The 16,281-nt window shown below is 59.5% G+C and overlaps 1 protein-coding gene across 1 annotated transcript; it reads right to left on the reverse strand.

The window, feature by feature from the left end:
* Positions 1-9,996: 9,996 nt before the first annotated feature.
* Positions 9,997-16,208, reverse strand: CCDC183 (coiled-coil domain containing 183). The gene is made up of 14 exons (XM_054209669.1): positions 15,661-16,208; positions 15,433-15,554; positions 15,197-15,271; positions 14,278-14,445; positions 14,045-14,149; positions 13,729-13,851; positions 13,229-13,357; positions 13,030-13,087; positions 12,847-12,947; positions 12,409-12,569; positions 11,871-12,030; positions 11,611-11,736; positions 11,261-11,357; positions 9,997-10,569 (listed from the first exon to the last, which is right to left on the reverse strand). The coding sequence occupies exons 1-14, from the start codon at positions 15,893-15,895 to the stop codon at positions 10,457-10,459; spliced, it is 1,773 nt and encodes a 590-aa protein (XP_054065644.1). The 5' UTR covers positions 15,896-16,208; the 3' UTR covers positions 9,997-10,456.
* Between the last annotated feature and the right edge of the window lie 73 nt (positions 16,209-16,281).

The following is a 16,281-nucleotide window of genomic DNA, read 5'->3' on the forward strand; positions in this document are numbered from 1 at the left end:
AAGGGGGGGGATTGGTCCCAGCCCCCCCGCTCCGCCACAAGCCCCCAGCTGCCCTGCTGTGGGGGACAAGGTTGCCCCCCCCCCCCCCCAGCACTTGGCTGGCACGGAGGGACAGCAGCTCCTGGGGACCACAGGTGACCGAGGGGACGTAGGGGCCGCCAGTGTCCCTGCCAGGGTGACAGTGAGCACCTGGGCCCTTGGCCGCCTTCATGCCAACACTGCTGTGAGGAGGGACTGAAGCTCGGCGGCGTCCAGCCCTGTGTCCTCCGCAGGGTCCCTGTCCCCACCAAGTGTCGCCCCTTGGGCGCACCCCGTGTCCCTGGGCGGTGGGGAGAGCCATGGCATGGGGAGCACTGGGGAATCACAGTCCCTGGACAAAGTCCTTTGAACCCCAAATCAGAGGCCGGGTCCCCAGCCTGGCCTGCCCTTGGTGTTGGCCCTGTAAAGCAATAACGACTGTCCTGCCGCCCGCGGTGCCTCCTGACCCGCGGCAACAGCATTGTCCCTCGCTGGTGTTTTGGCCGCTGCTGCCACTCGCTTGTCTGTGGTGTCCCTGTGTGTCCCCAGGATGTCCCTGTCCCTGCTGCTTCCAGGCAGAGCATCGCTGCGTCCCCCCCAAGGATCTCGCCACCTGTGTTGCTTCCCAGTGTTCCCGTGATGTCCCCGGCGGTGTTGCTGCCCTGCAGAGCACTGCAGCGTGTCCCGCCCCAAGGCTGTCCCCGTCTGTGTTGCTTTCCCCCGAAGTACTATGTCATGTCCCTGTGTTCTCCCAGGATGTCCCCATCCATGTTGCTTCCCAGCAAAGCACCTTTGTGTGTCCCTGGGGCGAGCCCTGGCCCGCACCTCCTGGCCAGCAGGCACAGGGCATCCCTGGGGAGAGGGACCCAAACCCCGCCCCCCCCCGCAGCTCCCTGCTCCCTTCTGGGCATGGGCGAAGACAAAAGGGGATGGCGAGGCTGCAGGGTGGAGGCAGAACTGGGGAGCAGTGGGATCACCGGGAGCTTTCTGGCATGGGGACGCGTCCCCTCCCTGGCAGGACCACTCAAAACGGGGTCCCCCGGGCGGGTTCACCCCCGGGCGGGTTCACCCCCGGGCGAGGGTTTGCATCCAGGCGGCTTGGCTGGCAGGGGCCGCGTGCGGCCGAGGCGCGGGGTGGGTGCTGCGGGGTGCTGGGGCAGCCTCCGGCACGTGCCACCCGCGTCCCCACACCAGCCAGAGGGTCCCCTGGCCCCCCCCGGGCAGGGACCCCGTGGGCAGGGCCCCGCAGGGTGTATTAGCGCTTTCCTTTTTTTAATCTTGCTATTTTCTTACAGAAGTACCTACCTTCGCATGACGGTCATAGAGGCATTTATTAAAGGATAAGCAGTGTATAGGTTTATAAATTCTTATAGAGCTAGTGGAAATATTTTTATCCCTCCACAACTGTTCTCAATAAATATGGCTGACCCGGCTTGTCTGCAACCCCGAGTCGTTTCCGCATGGGCGCTGGGTCCCCATGTCCCCGGGCAGGCGAGGAGAGGGGCTGAGGGTGGCCGGTCCCGTGGCCTCATGCTCCTGGCTCCCGTTTTCCCTGCAAAGGCTCAAAATGGATACTGGGGGGGGGTGGGGTGGGTGTGTTTGTGCTGCACCCACAGGGGCACCCAGCTTGGGGTGGGGTGGGAGAGCCCCATGGCACCCAGCTCTGGGGCTGAGGTGGGGCACAAGGAGCAGGTCCCCCCCTGCCTGCTGCTGGCTCATGTCCCCCTCCTGCGCTGCCTTGGGGTCCCATTGCCCCCGGGCGCTGCTGGTGTCGGGGCTGGGATGGGAACTGGGGGGGCAGAGCGGGGAGCCCGAGCCAGGGGATGGAACTGCCCTCCACCTGCTGCCCCCTGGGCATCCTTGCACCACCCCCCCACGGTGGGGTGACCCCTGCTGGGAGACACGGCGGGTGCTCGGCATGGCTGGGCCTCCCCTGCGAGTGCCAAGGCCCAGTTACCCCAGTTTGGCTTCACCAGGAGCTGGCGGGGTGAAGCGATAGGAGTCGGGGGGGGGCGGCAGAGTGGCAGCAGGAGGGATGAGAGCTGTGCCTCTACCTGCCTTCCAGAGGGCATCGTCCCCCCGCACACCGCTATCCCCCCCTGCACACCGCTGCCCCCCCCTGCACCCTGCTATCCCCCCGCTGTCCACCCCTGCACACCGCTGTCCCCCCCCCTGCACCCTGCTATCCCCCCCTGCACTCTGCTATCCCCCCGCTGTCCCCCCCTGCACCCTGCTGTCCCCCCCTGCACCCTGCTATCCCCCCGCTGTCCCCCCCTGCACCCTGCTGTTCCCCCCTGCACCCTGCTATCCCCCCGCTGTCCCCCCCTGCACCCTGCTATCCTCCCTGCTGCTCCCTTCTATCCCCCTCTGCAACCTGCTCTCCTCTCCTGCACCCCACTATCCTCCTCCCTACATCCTGCCATCTCACCACTATTCCCCCTGCCCCCCCCCCAACTTTCCCCCTTGCCCCCCACTATCCCCCCCGCCCCCCACTCTCCTCCGCACTGTGCTGTTTGGGCTGATCCCAGCACAGGGATGTGCCCGACAGTTCTCCCCCAGACCCCCCCCCAGCCGAACCCCGCTGTGACCCAGCAGACCCCGGCACAGCCCAGCCCCGCTGTGCCTGGCTGGGGGTGGCAGCAAGTGGGGGGTGCACAGGAGTGGCGTTGGGGGGGGGGCCAGCAGTTTGGGAGGGCGCCCACGCTTGTGTAGGCCTGGCTCCAGGGATGGGTCTGGGTCCCTTGCTGTGACACCCAGCAGCAGCCATCATGCATGTGGCACGGGGCTGTACCTGTCCCCCTGCAGCCTGCAGAGCTGCGATGTGGGGTGCTGAGGAGAAACACATTCCCAGGCACCCCCCAAGCCCTCAGAGCCCCCCACCACATCCCTCCAACCATCCTTCCCTCCCTCCCTCCCTCCCTCCATCCACTCATCTATCCATTCTATCTATATATCTATTCATTCTATCCCTCCATCCATCCATCCATCCATCCATCCATCCATCCATCCATCCACTCATCTATCTATTCTATCTATGTATTCATTCTATCTATCCCTCCCTCCCTCCATCCATCCCCCCCTCCATCCCCCCCACCACATCCCTGCAATCATCCCTTCCTCCTCCCTCCCTCCCTCCATCCATCCACTCATCTATCTATCTCTCTATCTATCTATATCTGTCCCTCCATCCATCCATCCATCCACTCATCTATCTATCTATCCCTCCATCCATCCATCCATCTGTCCATCACCCCCACCACATCCCTCCAATCAGCCCTTCCTCCCTCCCTCCCTCCATCCACTCATCTATCTGTTCTTTCTATCTATCCCTCCACCCATCCCTCCATCCATCCCACCCTCCATCCCCCCTCCATCCACTCATCTATTCTATCTTTCTATCTATCTATCCATCCATCCATCCACTCATCTATTCTCTTTCTATCTATCTTTCTGTCTGTCTGTCTATCTATCCATCCATCCACCCATCCAACCATTCACTCATCTATCTATCCATCCATCCATCCATCCATCCATCCATCCATCCATCCATCCATCCACTCATCTATTCTATCTGTCTGTCTGGCTGTCTATCTATCTATCTATCTATCCCTCCATCCATCCCCCCCACCCATGGACATCCCTGCCCCTGATGCCTTGATCACCTTCACCATCCTCACCTGCCCCCACCCACACCCTTGACACCCCGTTTGGGCTCAGCAGCAGCACCCAGCCCCTGTGCCGTGGGCGTGCTTGGCCCAGCCCTGTTCCCTGCAGCCCCCTTGCTTACGGGGCTTCCCCGTAGGTGGTGTTTTACTTCCATCCCATGGGCGCTGGACGCATGGTGGGACCTGCTGCTGCCACAGCCCTGCTCGCTGCCCTGGGACGGCGGGTGCCAGGGCCATCTGCAGCTCCCGGCTTGTCCCCTCCGTGCAGAGCACCCTGCGCTCGCTGCTGTTCCCCACACGGGCAGGAAACCTGGTGACGGGGCTGGAAAACCAGCCTTTCCCCACCCTGGGGGGCACCCCCGGTCCCCTGTGCCCCCCGTCTCTGGGCGGTAGGTTCTCCCCATCCCTCATCCCCTGCACATCTTCCCTCCAGTCCCTCTGATCCTAAATATCACCATCTCCTGTGCTCCCCTTTGCTGGCACTCACCCCTGCCTTGGCTCCCCGCAGTCCGCCCCCATCCCTCTTTGCCCCCACACCCCAGCCAGCTCCATCCCCTCTGCAGGGCTTTGCTCCTGTCCTATGCTCCAGCACCTCTGCCCCCAACCAAACACCTCCAGCACAGCTCTGGTCCCCTCCCTGCTCACTTGTGTCCTTCATGACACCCCCTGCACCCTCTGATCCCCCTCCCTGGATCCCCCCGGGCCCCTTCGCTTGCTGCCTCCAAGACTTTCTCTGGGTCTGCTCCCTCCAGGGCCATCCAGACTCCTCTGCCCCTTCCTCCGCTGCCCATGCAGCCTGCGAGGGCAACGAGAGCTCGGGCAGGCTCTGCCCACCATGTCCCCCACAGATGGGACCCTGCCCCACGGTCCGACAGGGAAAGGAGCCCGCAAAGGGGCTCCGCTTTCAGCTGCTCCTGGTCGCTGGCAGCACGGCCGGGCTGGGACGAGCAGCAGCTGCCTCCTTCCCGAGGTAAGATGGAGCCGGTCGGGTCAGCGCGGGGGTTTCAGCAGTGACTCCCCTCCTCGCTCCTGTTCTTCAGAGGAGCTGAATCACAGGCAGCAAAATGCCTCCCATCAGTATCCCCCCAAACAGACACCGGTGTCAGAACCAGGGAGATCCTGAGCGAGAGCTGTGCCATCCCCACACCATCCCTTGTCCCCGTGGGGATGGCAAACCCCTGCCGAGTGCATGGTTGTATTATTTTTCTCTGCTAAAGCGGCTGAAGCATCTCAAAGGGGTTCCCCAGACGTCCTTGGCAGAGAGCTAAGGCCAGGCTCCGTGTTCCTCTGGTCTCTGCATCACTCAAGACAGACTAATTTTGGTTTTCCACCGAGCTGAGCGGGGCAGTCGACATGCTGGAGGGAGGGGGTGGCATCCAGAGGGACCCAGACAGGCTGGAGGAGTGGGTCCATGTGAACCTCGTGAAGTTCAACCAGGACAAGTGCAGGGTTCTGCACCTGGGTGGGGGCAACCCCCAGTACGCTGGTACAGACTGGAGGAGGGACGGAGGGATGGATGGATGGATGGAGGGAGGGAGGGATGGATGGATGGATGAAGAGCACCCTGCAGAGAAGGACTAGGAGATACTGGCAGGTGACAAATGGGACATCAGCCGGCAATGTGCGCTTGCAGCCCAGAAAGCCAAGCGTCTCCTGGGCTGCATCCCCAGCAGCGTGGCCAGCAGGGACAGGGAGGGGATGCTCCCCCTCTGCTCTGCTCTCCTCACCCCCCCCAGGAGCCTCCAGCTCTGGGGTCCTCACGACAAGGCAGACACGGACCTGGCAGAGACGAGATGCTCCACAGGAGCCACCAACATGGTCCGAGGGCTGGAACGCCTCTGCTCTGGAGAAAAGCTGCCTGCTGAGGAGCTGTCAGCCCCATCCACCGCCTGCTGCAACTTCTCCTCTTGCCGTGGGTTGGAGCTGGGTCAGGAAACCACCCCTATGGGGTCCTTCCCTCCTTCCCTGCTACAGTCCCACCTTGCTCCCTCCATTTTACAAAGATGCTGAAACCCACCTCTGGACAGTGGTGCCAAAATAGGCTACTTATTGGGCCCAAACCCACAACATTAACCCTCTTAACATCAATGTGGAAAAATATTTGTCCTTCCTCACGGGGAAGAAGCTCTTGCTCCAAAGGCCGGGATGTATGACCCTGCCTCCTCCTGCATCCCACCCTTGCAGCTCCCAGCGCTCCAAGGTGGGCCCCTGCACTGGGGGCCCTGCCGGCCTCTCCTTTCCCGGAAGACCCAACAGAGCCTCTTGTGTTGGGCTCCAAACCAGCTGATTTAGCCTGGTCCCCCTTCTCCCTGGAGGATAAAACCCAGTGCTGAAGCTCCGGCGACAGTCTCAGCCTGTGCCTACCCTTCCTTGCGCTTCACTGCATGTGATTTTTGATAACATCTTTAAAAATAAAAAAAAGAAAATAAAAAAAATAAAAAAAAAACCCAAACCCAAACCCACTCAAACCCAGCCTTTCCAGGGCAGAGATATTTCCACACGGCAAACGCTCCAATGTGAATTCTCCGATGCCCTATTTTAGGTTTCTCACCGGCTGCAGACGCCTGTGCTGGAGCTCCTGGCGAGCCCTCGGCCGTGAGTGCGATGGAAGGAATGAAGGGTTCGTCAGGGCAGAAAAGGAGATCTCTGCCCTCCTTCCTTGGGCTGTGCCACCCCACGCCTGCCCCTAACGAAACCCCAACCGGCTCCGGCCCTTCCTTCCCTCCCTCCCCTGTGTTTATCCATTTATTCCTTATATTAATTCTATCGTCCCCTATTGGAGAGCACCAGGCAACCCCACCTCTTTTCCCAGCATTTGGGGATGTGTGCACGGGGTGAGCCCCAGCTTGGGGTCCCCCCCGCGTGGCTCTCCTGCCCCACAGCCTCCGTGGGGCGGGGGCAGCGCCCTGCCATGCTCCGTGCTGCTCCCCTGCCCGTTGCAGGCGGTGGCGGGGGGCGTCCCATATGGCTCAGGGGTCGCTTTGGCAGGAGGACACCCGGGTGCTGCTCCGAACCCCGCGCCGCCCTCCTGAGGCACCCATGGTTGAGTGGTTTGTTTAAATCCAGGCACCAAGGCGCTGCCTCTGGTTTCTTCCCTCTCTCTCTTGCACTTCTTGGCCGCTTGTCACATCCATTTCCAACGCCGCCTCTCCCGGGTGCAGGCAGGGCAGCAGCAGTCAGTCTGATTGCACCCAGCGCCGTCCGCCCGGTCGGGAGCACGCTGCCTGGCTGGGAGCTGCGGGGTGACAATCCCTTCTCCTCGCCTTGCAGACGTGACGAGGATTTGGGATGCTGCGTCTGAACGCATTCAGCGAATGCTCTTGATGAATCAGGTAGGCTTTGTGTCTCCAGTAGACCTGAAACCACCAGGGCATTGCGTGCTGCAGCTCTTCCCCTCTTTTAATGGCAGCTAAATCCAGTTGGCAGCTGGTCACAAGCGGTGATCTTAAAGGTCTTTTCCGACTTAGAGGATTCTATTATTCTACGACTCTAAAATATCCCAGAATTACCTTGCAGCTGGCAAATGGGCCACAGACCCGATTGTCCACAAATAGAGACTGAAAAAGTGCAGCTCTAGCAGAGAGAAGTCTTCAACACATTTTGCGGCTTCTCTGGTCCCCACAGCCAGAGTGGAAAGACCAGACCAAGAGTTGGAAGCATTTTTTTCAGGGTTTATCCCAAACGATGGGAAGCCCCTGGCCTAGCTGAGGAATGTTGGCTCTGCTCCTCACCAAATACTTTTTAGAGGCTGGACAGGAAACTTCTCAGCATATGGAGGTCTTCCCCAAAGCTTTCCCGTCTCTTCTTGCTCCTCAGTACATCAGGGCAGAAGGGACAAAGCACCACCACCATGCTCTAAAAAGTCATCCTTCACTTCTACCAGCCACAAAACACTTATTATTTGCTCCTTCTCTTCTCCTCGGCCTTCAGGCTATCAGAATACCTGGAACTGGGAATCGTTGACTGAGAGACCCCAGATCTTCGGCTTGGTGATGTCACTGCCGAGAGGTGGGTTTCTCCACTGAGACTTTGGCAGATGTTTGTGGGGTCATCGCTGCTCAGGCCAGCATTCTTGGTAAGAGGAGAGATGAAACCTGTGACTTCCCCTTGCAGCGCCTGTGGGGTGCACGCTCGTTTCTGCATCACCAGGAAGGAAAGGGAACTGTTCAGAAGGCCCTGAGGACGTCACAAGAGGAAACCACCCCCAACATAGCCAGGTGTATAAAGCTAGAGTCTCTTTTTGGTTTATCAACCGGCTTCAAACCACTCATATTTATTCAGTGGTGCGGTGCTGCTGTCTAAGAGACACGTCCTGGAGCTGCTGCTTCTAAGCCCATTGAGACAAAAATTGATCCTCCATCGTTCTGCTGTGCCAGACCATGTAAAGGCAAACACCAGAGTTCATGCCAGCTCCTACAGCTTTGTCATAGGCAAAACTGTTTTGGCAGCAGCTGCAGACAGTGCCAAAAATGACCCCCCACCAGTCTTTCAGCCACCTCTCCACCTTCATTGCCCTCAGCACAAGAAGGACATGGACCTGTTGGAGTGGGGCCAGAGGAGGGCCACGAAGACGATCCGAGGGCTGGAGCCCCTCTGCTGTGAGGACAGGCTGAGAGAGCTGGGGGGGTTCAGCCTGGAGAAGAGAAGGCTCTGGGGAGACCTTATAGTGTCCTTACAGTCCTTAAAGGGGCTACAGGAAAGCTGGGGAGGGGCTGTTTGCAAGGGCATGGAGCCATAGGACGAGGGGCAATGGTTTAAACTAGAGCAGGGCAGGTTTAGATGAAACATGAGGAAGAAGTTCTTTACACTGAGGGTGGTGAGACACTGGCCCAGGTTGCCCAGAGAGGTGGTGGAGGCCCCATCCCTGGAGACATTCAAGGCCAGGCTGGATGAGGCTCTGAGCAACCTGATCTAGTTGAAGATGTCCCTGCTGACTGCAGGGGGGTTGGACTAGATGGCCTTTAGAGGTCCCTTCCAACCCAACACATTCTGTGATTGTATGAAAAGAGAGAGGGATGGATGGTTTGTACAAAAGTCTGTGGACGGGCAGATATTCCATGATTTCTGGTCAATACTGGGCCTCCCTGCAACTGTGTCTCCCCAGGGTGCCAGGAGGGCACCAAGGGCCTGGGGTACACGAATGTCTACATCAGCCTGGTGGCTCTCTGCACCTAAAGCAGGGATGTCTTCTGCTCTAGTCAGCTAGAAGGGTGGTCACAGTTGCCTTACGTGGCATTGTGCAGGTATTTTGCTTCTTAAGGAGAGCTGTTTGGGCATAGCCTACTCAACGTGGCCTGGCTGTTCCTTCAGACTCTGGGTGTGTTGAGTGGCCCAGCCCCATCCACCCATGCTGTCCACTTGCCCCCCCTGGTTTGCAGGGTATTTTCAGATCACTGCTGCCAGGACTGCCTGGCCCAGACCCCAGCCCACACCCTGGCTGTGGTGGGCACATGAGAACAGGACAGGGACAGGAGACGGATGGATGTAATTATAGTGTGGTCTTTAATTGAAGAAGACTATATGGCTATTGGTTCTGGGAAGCTCCATCAGATGACGTCACTGGCACATAACGCTATTTCTGGAGCTTCCTTTAAAAGACACAAGTTGCACTGTATTTTGGCAATGTGTTCCCCCATACCTGTAGTCTCACAAAACCCACCGAGACCATTTGGTGTGACCTGCCAGTCTGCTGGGAGGCTTGGCAGAAACAGCCATTCGTCCCCTGCATGACGATGTGACAAGTGATGTCAGCATGAAGTACAGGGACCAAGTAGAAATGACAGTGAAACCTTGGTCTGATGCTGATGTCCTCCTGCGACATACCTGAGGTGCGACTCTCCTGGGTCTCCAGCCAGGACTACAGGAACCTGGCAGAAGCCCTCAGTGTTGGTTGTGCTTGGAGAAACAGCACCATCTATTTGCGGCATTGTTTTATGAGTGCCTTTGTAGAGAAGACGACATGGCCTCTGTGGTTGGATGTCCATGACCCACCAGCAGGGCTGGGGATCCAACCCCAAGCCACAAGCTTGGCTGTAGCATCCTCTGCTGTCCTAGGTCACATTGGGTTAGACCCTGAAGCCCTAAGGTAGTGCCTGACTACTTCTTTGAGTTGAGGGTTGTGAGTACGAGTTGCACAACGTGCGTGCAGGCACCAGGGGAGGGAAGAGGCACGAAGGGTCCGCAGGCAGGTCAGACAGTCCCAGGTCCCCAGCTGCATCCCAGATTTGCCCCTCCCATTCCAAGGCAGGGTCTGCCCCTCTGCTCCCACGCACGGACACCCACCCTGAGGTCCGATCCCCCTACAGGTCTCAGCCCCTGCCCCACATTTCCCCATAGCTGCCTTGGAAACATGCCAGCCCACTGGGGTCCAGAGCTGTCTGGGGGGCAGAAGTCCCAGGAAGGTGTTGACCCCACAGGACCAAGGGGGAGAAAGCCAGCCTGCCCCCAGCTTTGCTCTTGCCAGGAAAAGCTGTCCCCACCCCAGCCAATCCCCACATCTGCGGGAAGAGCAGCTGGGCCAGGGGCAGGGGGACAAGGCATGGGGATGGGGCTGCCTCCAAACCCAGCTCAGCACCCCTCAGGGTTTGTCCCCCATGTGTCCCGGGTGGCACGTGTGATCTAGGACCCCCCGATCCAGCTTTACCACAGGCTTGGGAGGAATGAAAAAGATCTGCTCTATTAAACCTGCTGGAAAAAAGGGTACAAGGGGTGGTGTGGGGCATCCAAAGCACAACAGGTGGTCTGGGGCATCCAAAGGTCTTGTGGAGCATCCTCTACTTTTTCTTGCTGGCTTTCTTCTTGCTTTCGATCAGGTGCAGCCCCTGCTTCTTGATGTCTTCCCGGGTGAGGACAAGGCCATGGTCTTTGTCAGCAAAATCAAAGGGGTCTGGAGGAGAGAGCGGAGAGGAGCAGGCTGAGGAGAGGCTGTGGAGACACCTCCACTTTGCCCATGTCCCTGGGGTGAGCTGGCACATTTTGGAGGGCTGGTGGCATCACGGTGAGATTCCTCATGCCGAGCCCTCCAGTACAGGCGCTACTGACTGGCTTTTCCACCCCAGCATCCCAGGGTGACCTGCAGGGCCTGGCAATGCCACTGCTGTGACCCGTTTCCAACACTGCTGGGGCTTCCCATAAAGGTCTGGAGCCCTGGATGGTGGAGCCATGTGGTAGGCACAGCTTTCACTTCATTAAAAAAAGGCGGTAAGCTGCCAAAAGCTCAGTGGTTCCTCCAAGAGCATCCAGCAGGAGGTGGCCACAGACAGACCCAAGCACTTGTTATTCTTCACAACCAGGTGATTTTAAAGACAAGGGTCTCCCTTCTTGCCCCACGGCATCTCTCCCTGTTCCTGCTGTGGTTTGACGCCCCCCACTCCACTGGCTGCCTTCGTTCTCCCACATCCCCACCTAAAACCACACTCAAAGCCTTGGAGACAGCCAAGGTCAGCCCTAAGGTGCGGAGACAACTCATGGGTTGGGGTCTGCTGGGGCAGTGGGAGACAGGCAAGGATGCCCAGAAACCCCCGGAGGCAGGGGCTGGGACAGTCGCTGTGGGACGCATCCCCACTGTGCTTCCCTACCTTGGATGCTGCTGCCTATGTCATCCAAGGAAATCTTCAGGTTCTGTGGATCATTCGCAGTTGTTTTCTCCAGAAAATTCCTGACCTTCACAAAAGTCTATGAAAGACACCCTGGGTTAACTGCTGAAGGGGAGGTGGGTGTTACAACCCAAGGGGTGTCCCCACCTTGAGGTCCCCCTGGGGGGGGACACCCTGCAGTGCTCCAGTGCCACCTGGGGCTGAGCTGCTCGGTGGCTCTTCCCTGGAGCTACCTCCATCCTCCCAGCTGGGAGGATATCTTAGGATGGGCCATCCAGGAGAACCCCATGTGGGTCCCCAGAGACCACAGCAGGGACGGAGTCCCCACACACCTCGTTGTTCTCATCGGGGCTGTGGCTCTCGGGGGGCAAGTCAGCCACCCGCTGCAACAGGTACTGCAGCTTCTGCTCACAGTGCCGGAGCTTGTCCTCCACCCCGCTGGCCTTGACAGAATCATCCTGGAGTCAGAGAGAGAAGAACAACCTTGGTGGGGAAAATGAGCCACTTGGGGTGACGGTGGCTGCACCAAGTGTGACTGGACTGTACCATCGCACCCCCTGGGGCTGCGCTCACCCCAGAGCCACACGGGTACCTGGTCGGGCACGGTGATGCCATGCAGACGGACAAAGAGGTTGTCAATGCCATTTTCAAACTCAACCAGGAGCTCCTGGTTCCTCAGCATCTGGGCTCGCATCTGCTCCAGCCGAGCCTTTTCCAGCTGCAGGTTCATCCTCAGCTGCTCCTCCAGCACCCTGGAACCAACCACATTCACATCCACACTAATGCACAGGGGTGCAGAGACACCCCAAATCTGCTGAAAAACCTGCCCAGGTTGCCCCCTCCCCAATGGACTTCAGAGCAGAGATGCTGCCTGTGACCCAGCTCCATGCTGGTCCCACTTCCCAGGCCAGGCAAGGAGCAAGGGTCCTCCTGCTCCCCCAGCAGGACCTTTGGGTGCTCTGCCAGGACCAGAGCCAGGGGAGCACCCCGCTCGGAAAACCTCCCGCTGCAGGAGCAGTGGGTGGCTGCAGTGGGATGAAGGGGTGCCCTGCTGGGACACCCGTGATGCACATGTGTCCTCCTCAAGGGTGGTGGCCTTGTTGACACAGTTGTCCCGAGGCCAGCAGCACCTGGTTGTGTTGGGGGGCTGACGAAACTTCAGCTCAGCCTGCTTCAGTTCCAGCTCCTTCAGCTTCTCCTTCAGTGCCTGCTGCTTCTCCTTGCACTCGTTGACATACTGCTCCAGGTCCACCGAGGACTTCTGCTGTGCCAGGAGCCTGCTGGGGATGTCCTGGCCAGGGGAGAGCACAAGGACTCAGCACACGGTACTCCTGCAGGGTACAGGATCTGGGCCGTGGCCTGGGGGAGGTTTCTGCACCATGGACTGCTGCAAGCTCGTGGCATGGAGAAAAGCAGCTCCCTCTCTGCCCACACAAGAAGGGCGTTGAGGGGCTCCAGGGGCAGAGGAGAGCAGATAACCCTGCAATGAAACAAGGTGAGCAGAGAGGTCTTGGCTCCCCGTGGCTTGAGCAGCCCAGGGTTTTACCAGAGATGGGTTTTTACGTTACCCAGAGGCGAGAGCACTGCACCGCAGCCTTGGCCTTCTCCATCTTCTCGGTCACCCAGGCCTCGCGCTCCATCTGGGACTTGGTGGCCTTCAGTTTGGTGTCTAGGATGGGAGGGAAGCAGTAGGGAAGGATGCCTGCGGCTGTGCCCCTGTCCCACTCCCCTGCACCCCACCGGGCACTCACCCTCCACCGGGTCCTGCAAGTGCAGGTTCAAGTCCATGGCGAGGTCGTACCTGGCTTGCTGCAAGGATGTTCATCGTCACCCCTCCAGCTGCTGGCACCCTGGGGGAGCTGCAGGGTCAGCTCCGCACCCATGGGGGGCTTGGCACTGATGCCCGCCATCTGCCTGCAGCCCTGCCTGCCCCGGGCCCCCCCAGCTCACCGCTTTCAGATGTTTTTCGCTTGCTTCCTTGAGCCAGAGCCTGTCGACGGGCACATTCTGGGCAGCCAGGGAGCGGTACCGGAGCTCTCGCTCCGCACGGAACTGGGTTTCCATCTTGGTCATTTCCTCCTGGAGCATATCAGAGAAGGGAGAAGCAGTTGCCAAAGCTGGGATGGACCTTTGTGAGCCAGCTGAGCTACTGGGATGGCCAGTGCCAAAAATGACCCCCCACCATGTAAACAGGCTAGGAAGAAAACTGGGCAAGGAGGGCTGAAAGGTGGAGCATGCTGCCTTCACCATGGGTGGTGCTTCGGGAAGGCTGTCCCCAGCCCACCTGGCCCAAGAGCAAGATGCGGGAGCAGCTATGGAGGCATCTAGGTGCTGGTGGGCAAGCCCAGCTCAGTCTTTATCGCAGGAAGACTCACCATACTGGGTATGTGGGGCTGTCTGTGGACTCTGGAGAGTGGGAGAGGGCCCCAAGGTGCCCCAGACCATCTCACCTTGGTTACATCAGCAGCTTTGAGGGCACTCAAGGCCATTAGCTCCATGTCTTCCAGCTCCCAATGGTACCGCTCAGTCATCCCATACAGGAGGTCCAAGTGCAGAGGCAGGTGGTCCAGTTCCTGGGACACAGGGAGCCACAGCGTGTCACTCCGCTGAGCCCCGGGTGTCTCCTGCGTGCTGTGACAGGGGATGGTGGGGAGCAGGAGGACCTCACCAAGCCAGGAGTGTGTCCCACCAGCACAGCTCCTGGGGCACTTCATTGCCTTTGCAGGGGGAGTGGGTGGGACAGTGGCACAGTGAGGAGGAGCTCACCTTCTTCAGGACATTCCTCACCGCCAGGTACAGGGTGGTCACCTTCTGTCCAGCGTGGACTTTCATGAGCATCTTCTCAATGCTGTTCTCCAGCTGGCGAATCACCTGGGGCAGAGACGGGAGCAGGGGACATGGGGTGACACCGCATGCTGAGCCCAGCACCCACCCAGGGAATGAAGGTTGGATTAAAATCCCCAGTGGGTGCTGCCACCCCAGGAAGGGGTCCTGGGTACCTGCACCTGTGCCTGGTGTCGCTTGTCACTCATCTGGACATCCTGCAACTGCTGCAGCTGCCTCTGCAGCTCGCCCAAGGCTCGGCTCCGCTGCCTCAGCTGGTACAGCAGCATGTTGCACGTGTTCACCCGTTCATAGATTTTGGCCCGGAGCTTCTCCTGGGCCACCTGGATGGGCATGCGAGAGTTCACCAGGCTGCAGGCAAGGTTCGCTGGGCAACCGTAGAAGGGGGTCCTGCCTGGAAAACTCCCCCCAGGGTAGAGCCAAGGATGCTGGGACGTTGCTGCAGGACATTGTCACTCCCTTGGCAGGAGGGGGTCTGGAAAGCTTTGTTGTGGGGGCTCTGGGATAGGGCAGAGGTGGGCATCTGCTGATGGCAGCGGTGGGTCACACTTAGGGGCTCTGCATAATGCAGACCCGGGGTGGGTGTCAATAAAATCGATCGGTGCCCCAGATGCAGATGCTGGCGGAGAGCGGTGGCACTGCTCTGTCCCTGCAAGAGGCCCCCAGGCAATGGCAGCTCCGCGAGGCCAGTGCCTCCATCCATCTCCATGGGCTTGTAACCAGGTCATAACCTTGGGACAGGCAGCGAAGGGCAGAGACAGCATCTCTCTCCTAGGGATGCAGCTGGACCCCGCAGGAACCCGGGCAGCCCCGGGGATGAGCAGGGTGGGATGGGCAGGAGCTCAGCTGGGGCAAAGGATCTGCTCAGGGAGCTAAAGGAGGACCTGCCCGGATGCGTCCCGCGGTGGAAAGGGGCCCTGTGGGACCACATGTGAACGCCCCATGTCTCGTCGCACCAGCCCCATGTCCTTGTGCCGGCCCCAGGTCCCTCTGCTGTGCAACCCGTTCATCCGAGCGTCCCCGGAGCCCCAAGCCCCCTGTGAGCAGCCTGTGCCCGCCAGACCCTGCCCTTACCTCCACTGTCTTCCTGGCCAAAGCAATGCCCAAGGGCTTCTGCGCTCTACAAGCCTCGGTGACAGTGAGCCTGTACTGTGGGCAGGAGAGGGGCAGAGAGAACGTCACCGTCAGCCTGGGGACGGTCACATCCTACTGCTGCCCTGCGCTGCCTGCTCCGGGAGAGACACGGTGGAGGAGCTGGCTCTGCAGGGCCAGCAGCAGGCAGGGGTGCCGCAGATGGGACCTGCCGGTACCTTCTGGACAAGGTCCAGGGCATGGATGTCCTCCTTCACCGCCTCACGCAGGCGGGGGAGCAGCTGCCTGTTCTGACCGAGCTTTTCCTCACATGACAGCGTGAAAATCTTCCTCCCTTGCTCTGGAGGACATTAAGGTGATGTTGGTACCATGCAGGACAATGCGGGGGAACTAAGAGCCCCCCCGGCTTGCCCTGGGACGGCCCCATGAAGCCCAAGGGGCAGCACCTTGTAAGGTGATGACGGTGCGCAGCTCCTGGACACGCTGGCTAAGGCTTGCCTTCAGGCCCGGCCCGGTGCCAGTGCTCCTGCCACGGCCCTCCAGCCCTGCTGCCTGCGTGGTGGCCATGGTGGCTCCACTGGTCCTCAGGGTGTCACCAGGGATGGAGCCAAGCTCCTTGTGCCCACGGAACCGTTGGCGTGGCACCTCCAACTGCTGCACACCACGCTCCTGCTCCGCCATGGCCACTCACAGACCCTTTCTCTCTGCTTCTGCGGGCAACAGATTAATTAATAACCAATTACTGAGCTCCCTGAGGTAGCCAAAGGCTGGCCGGGAGTGGGGATCCCAGTTGTGTTTCCCATCACCGTGGTTACGGCGGTTGCACCCCGCCCAGCCGGGGGACACACCAAGCCTCACTAGGAACGGGGTGAGGACAATTTTGTACTCCCAACCACACTCCCAGCGCCCTCTTGGAACCTGCCAGCTTATTTCCCATGGCAAGAGGAGTCTATTACTACCCAGATATGTACCTTCGGAAATTTCAGTTAATTAGGAAACGCCAGAAAACTTCAGTTAATTACTGCAGGGAGTTACACTCCTATTGAAATGGGGAAAAACAAACCAGC

Source organism: Rissa tridactyla, chromosome 7, assembly GCF_028500815.1.
Source record: "Rissa tridactyla isolate bRisTri1 chromosome 7, bRisTri1.patW.cur.20221130, whole genome shotgun sequence".
Taxonomy (NCBI): domain Eukaryota; kingdom Metazoa; phylum Chordata; class Aves; order Charadriiformes; family Laridae; genus Rissa; species Rissa tridactyla.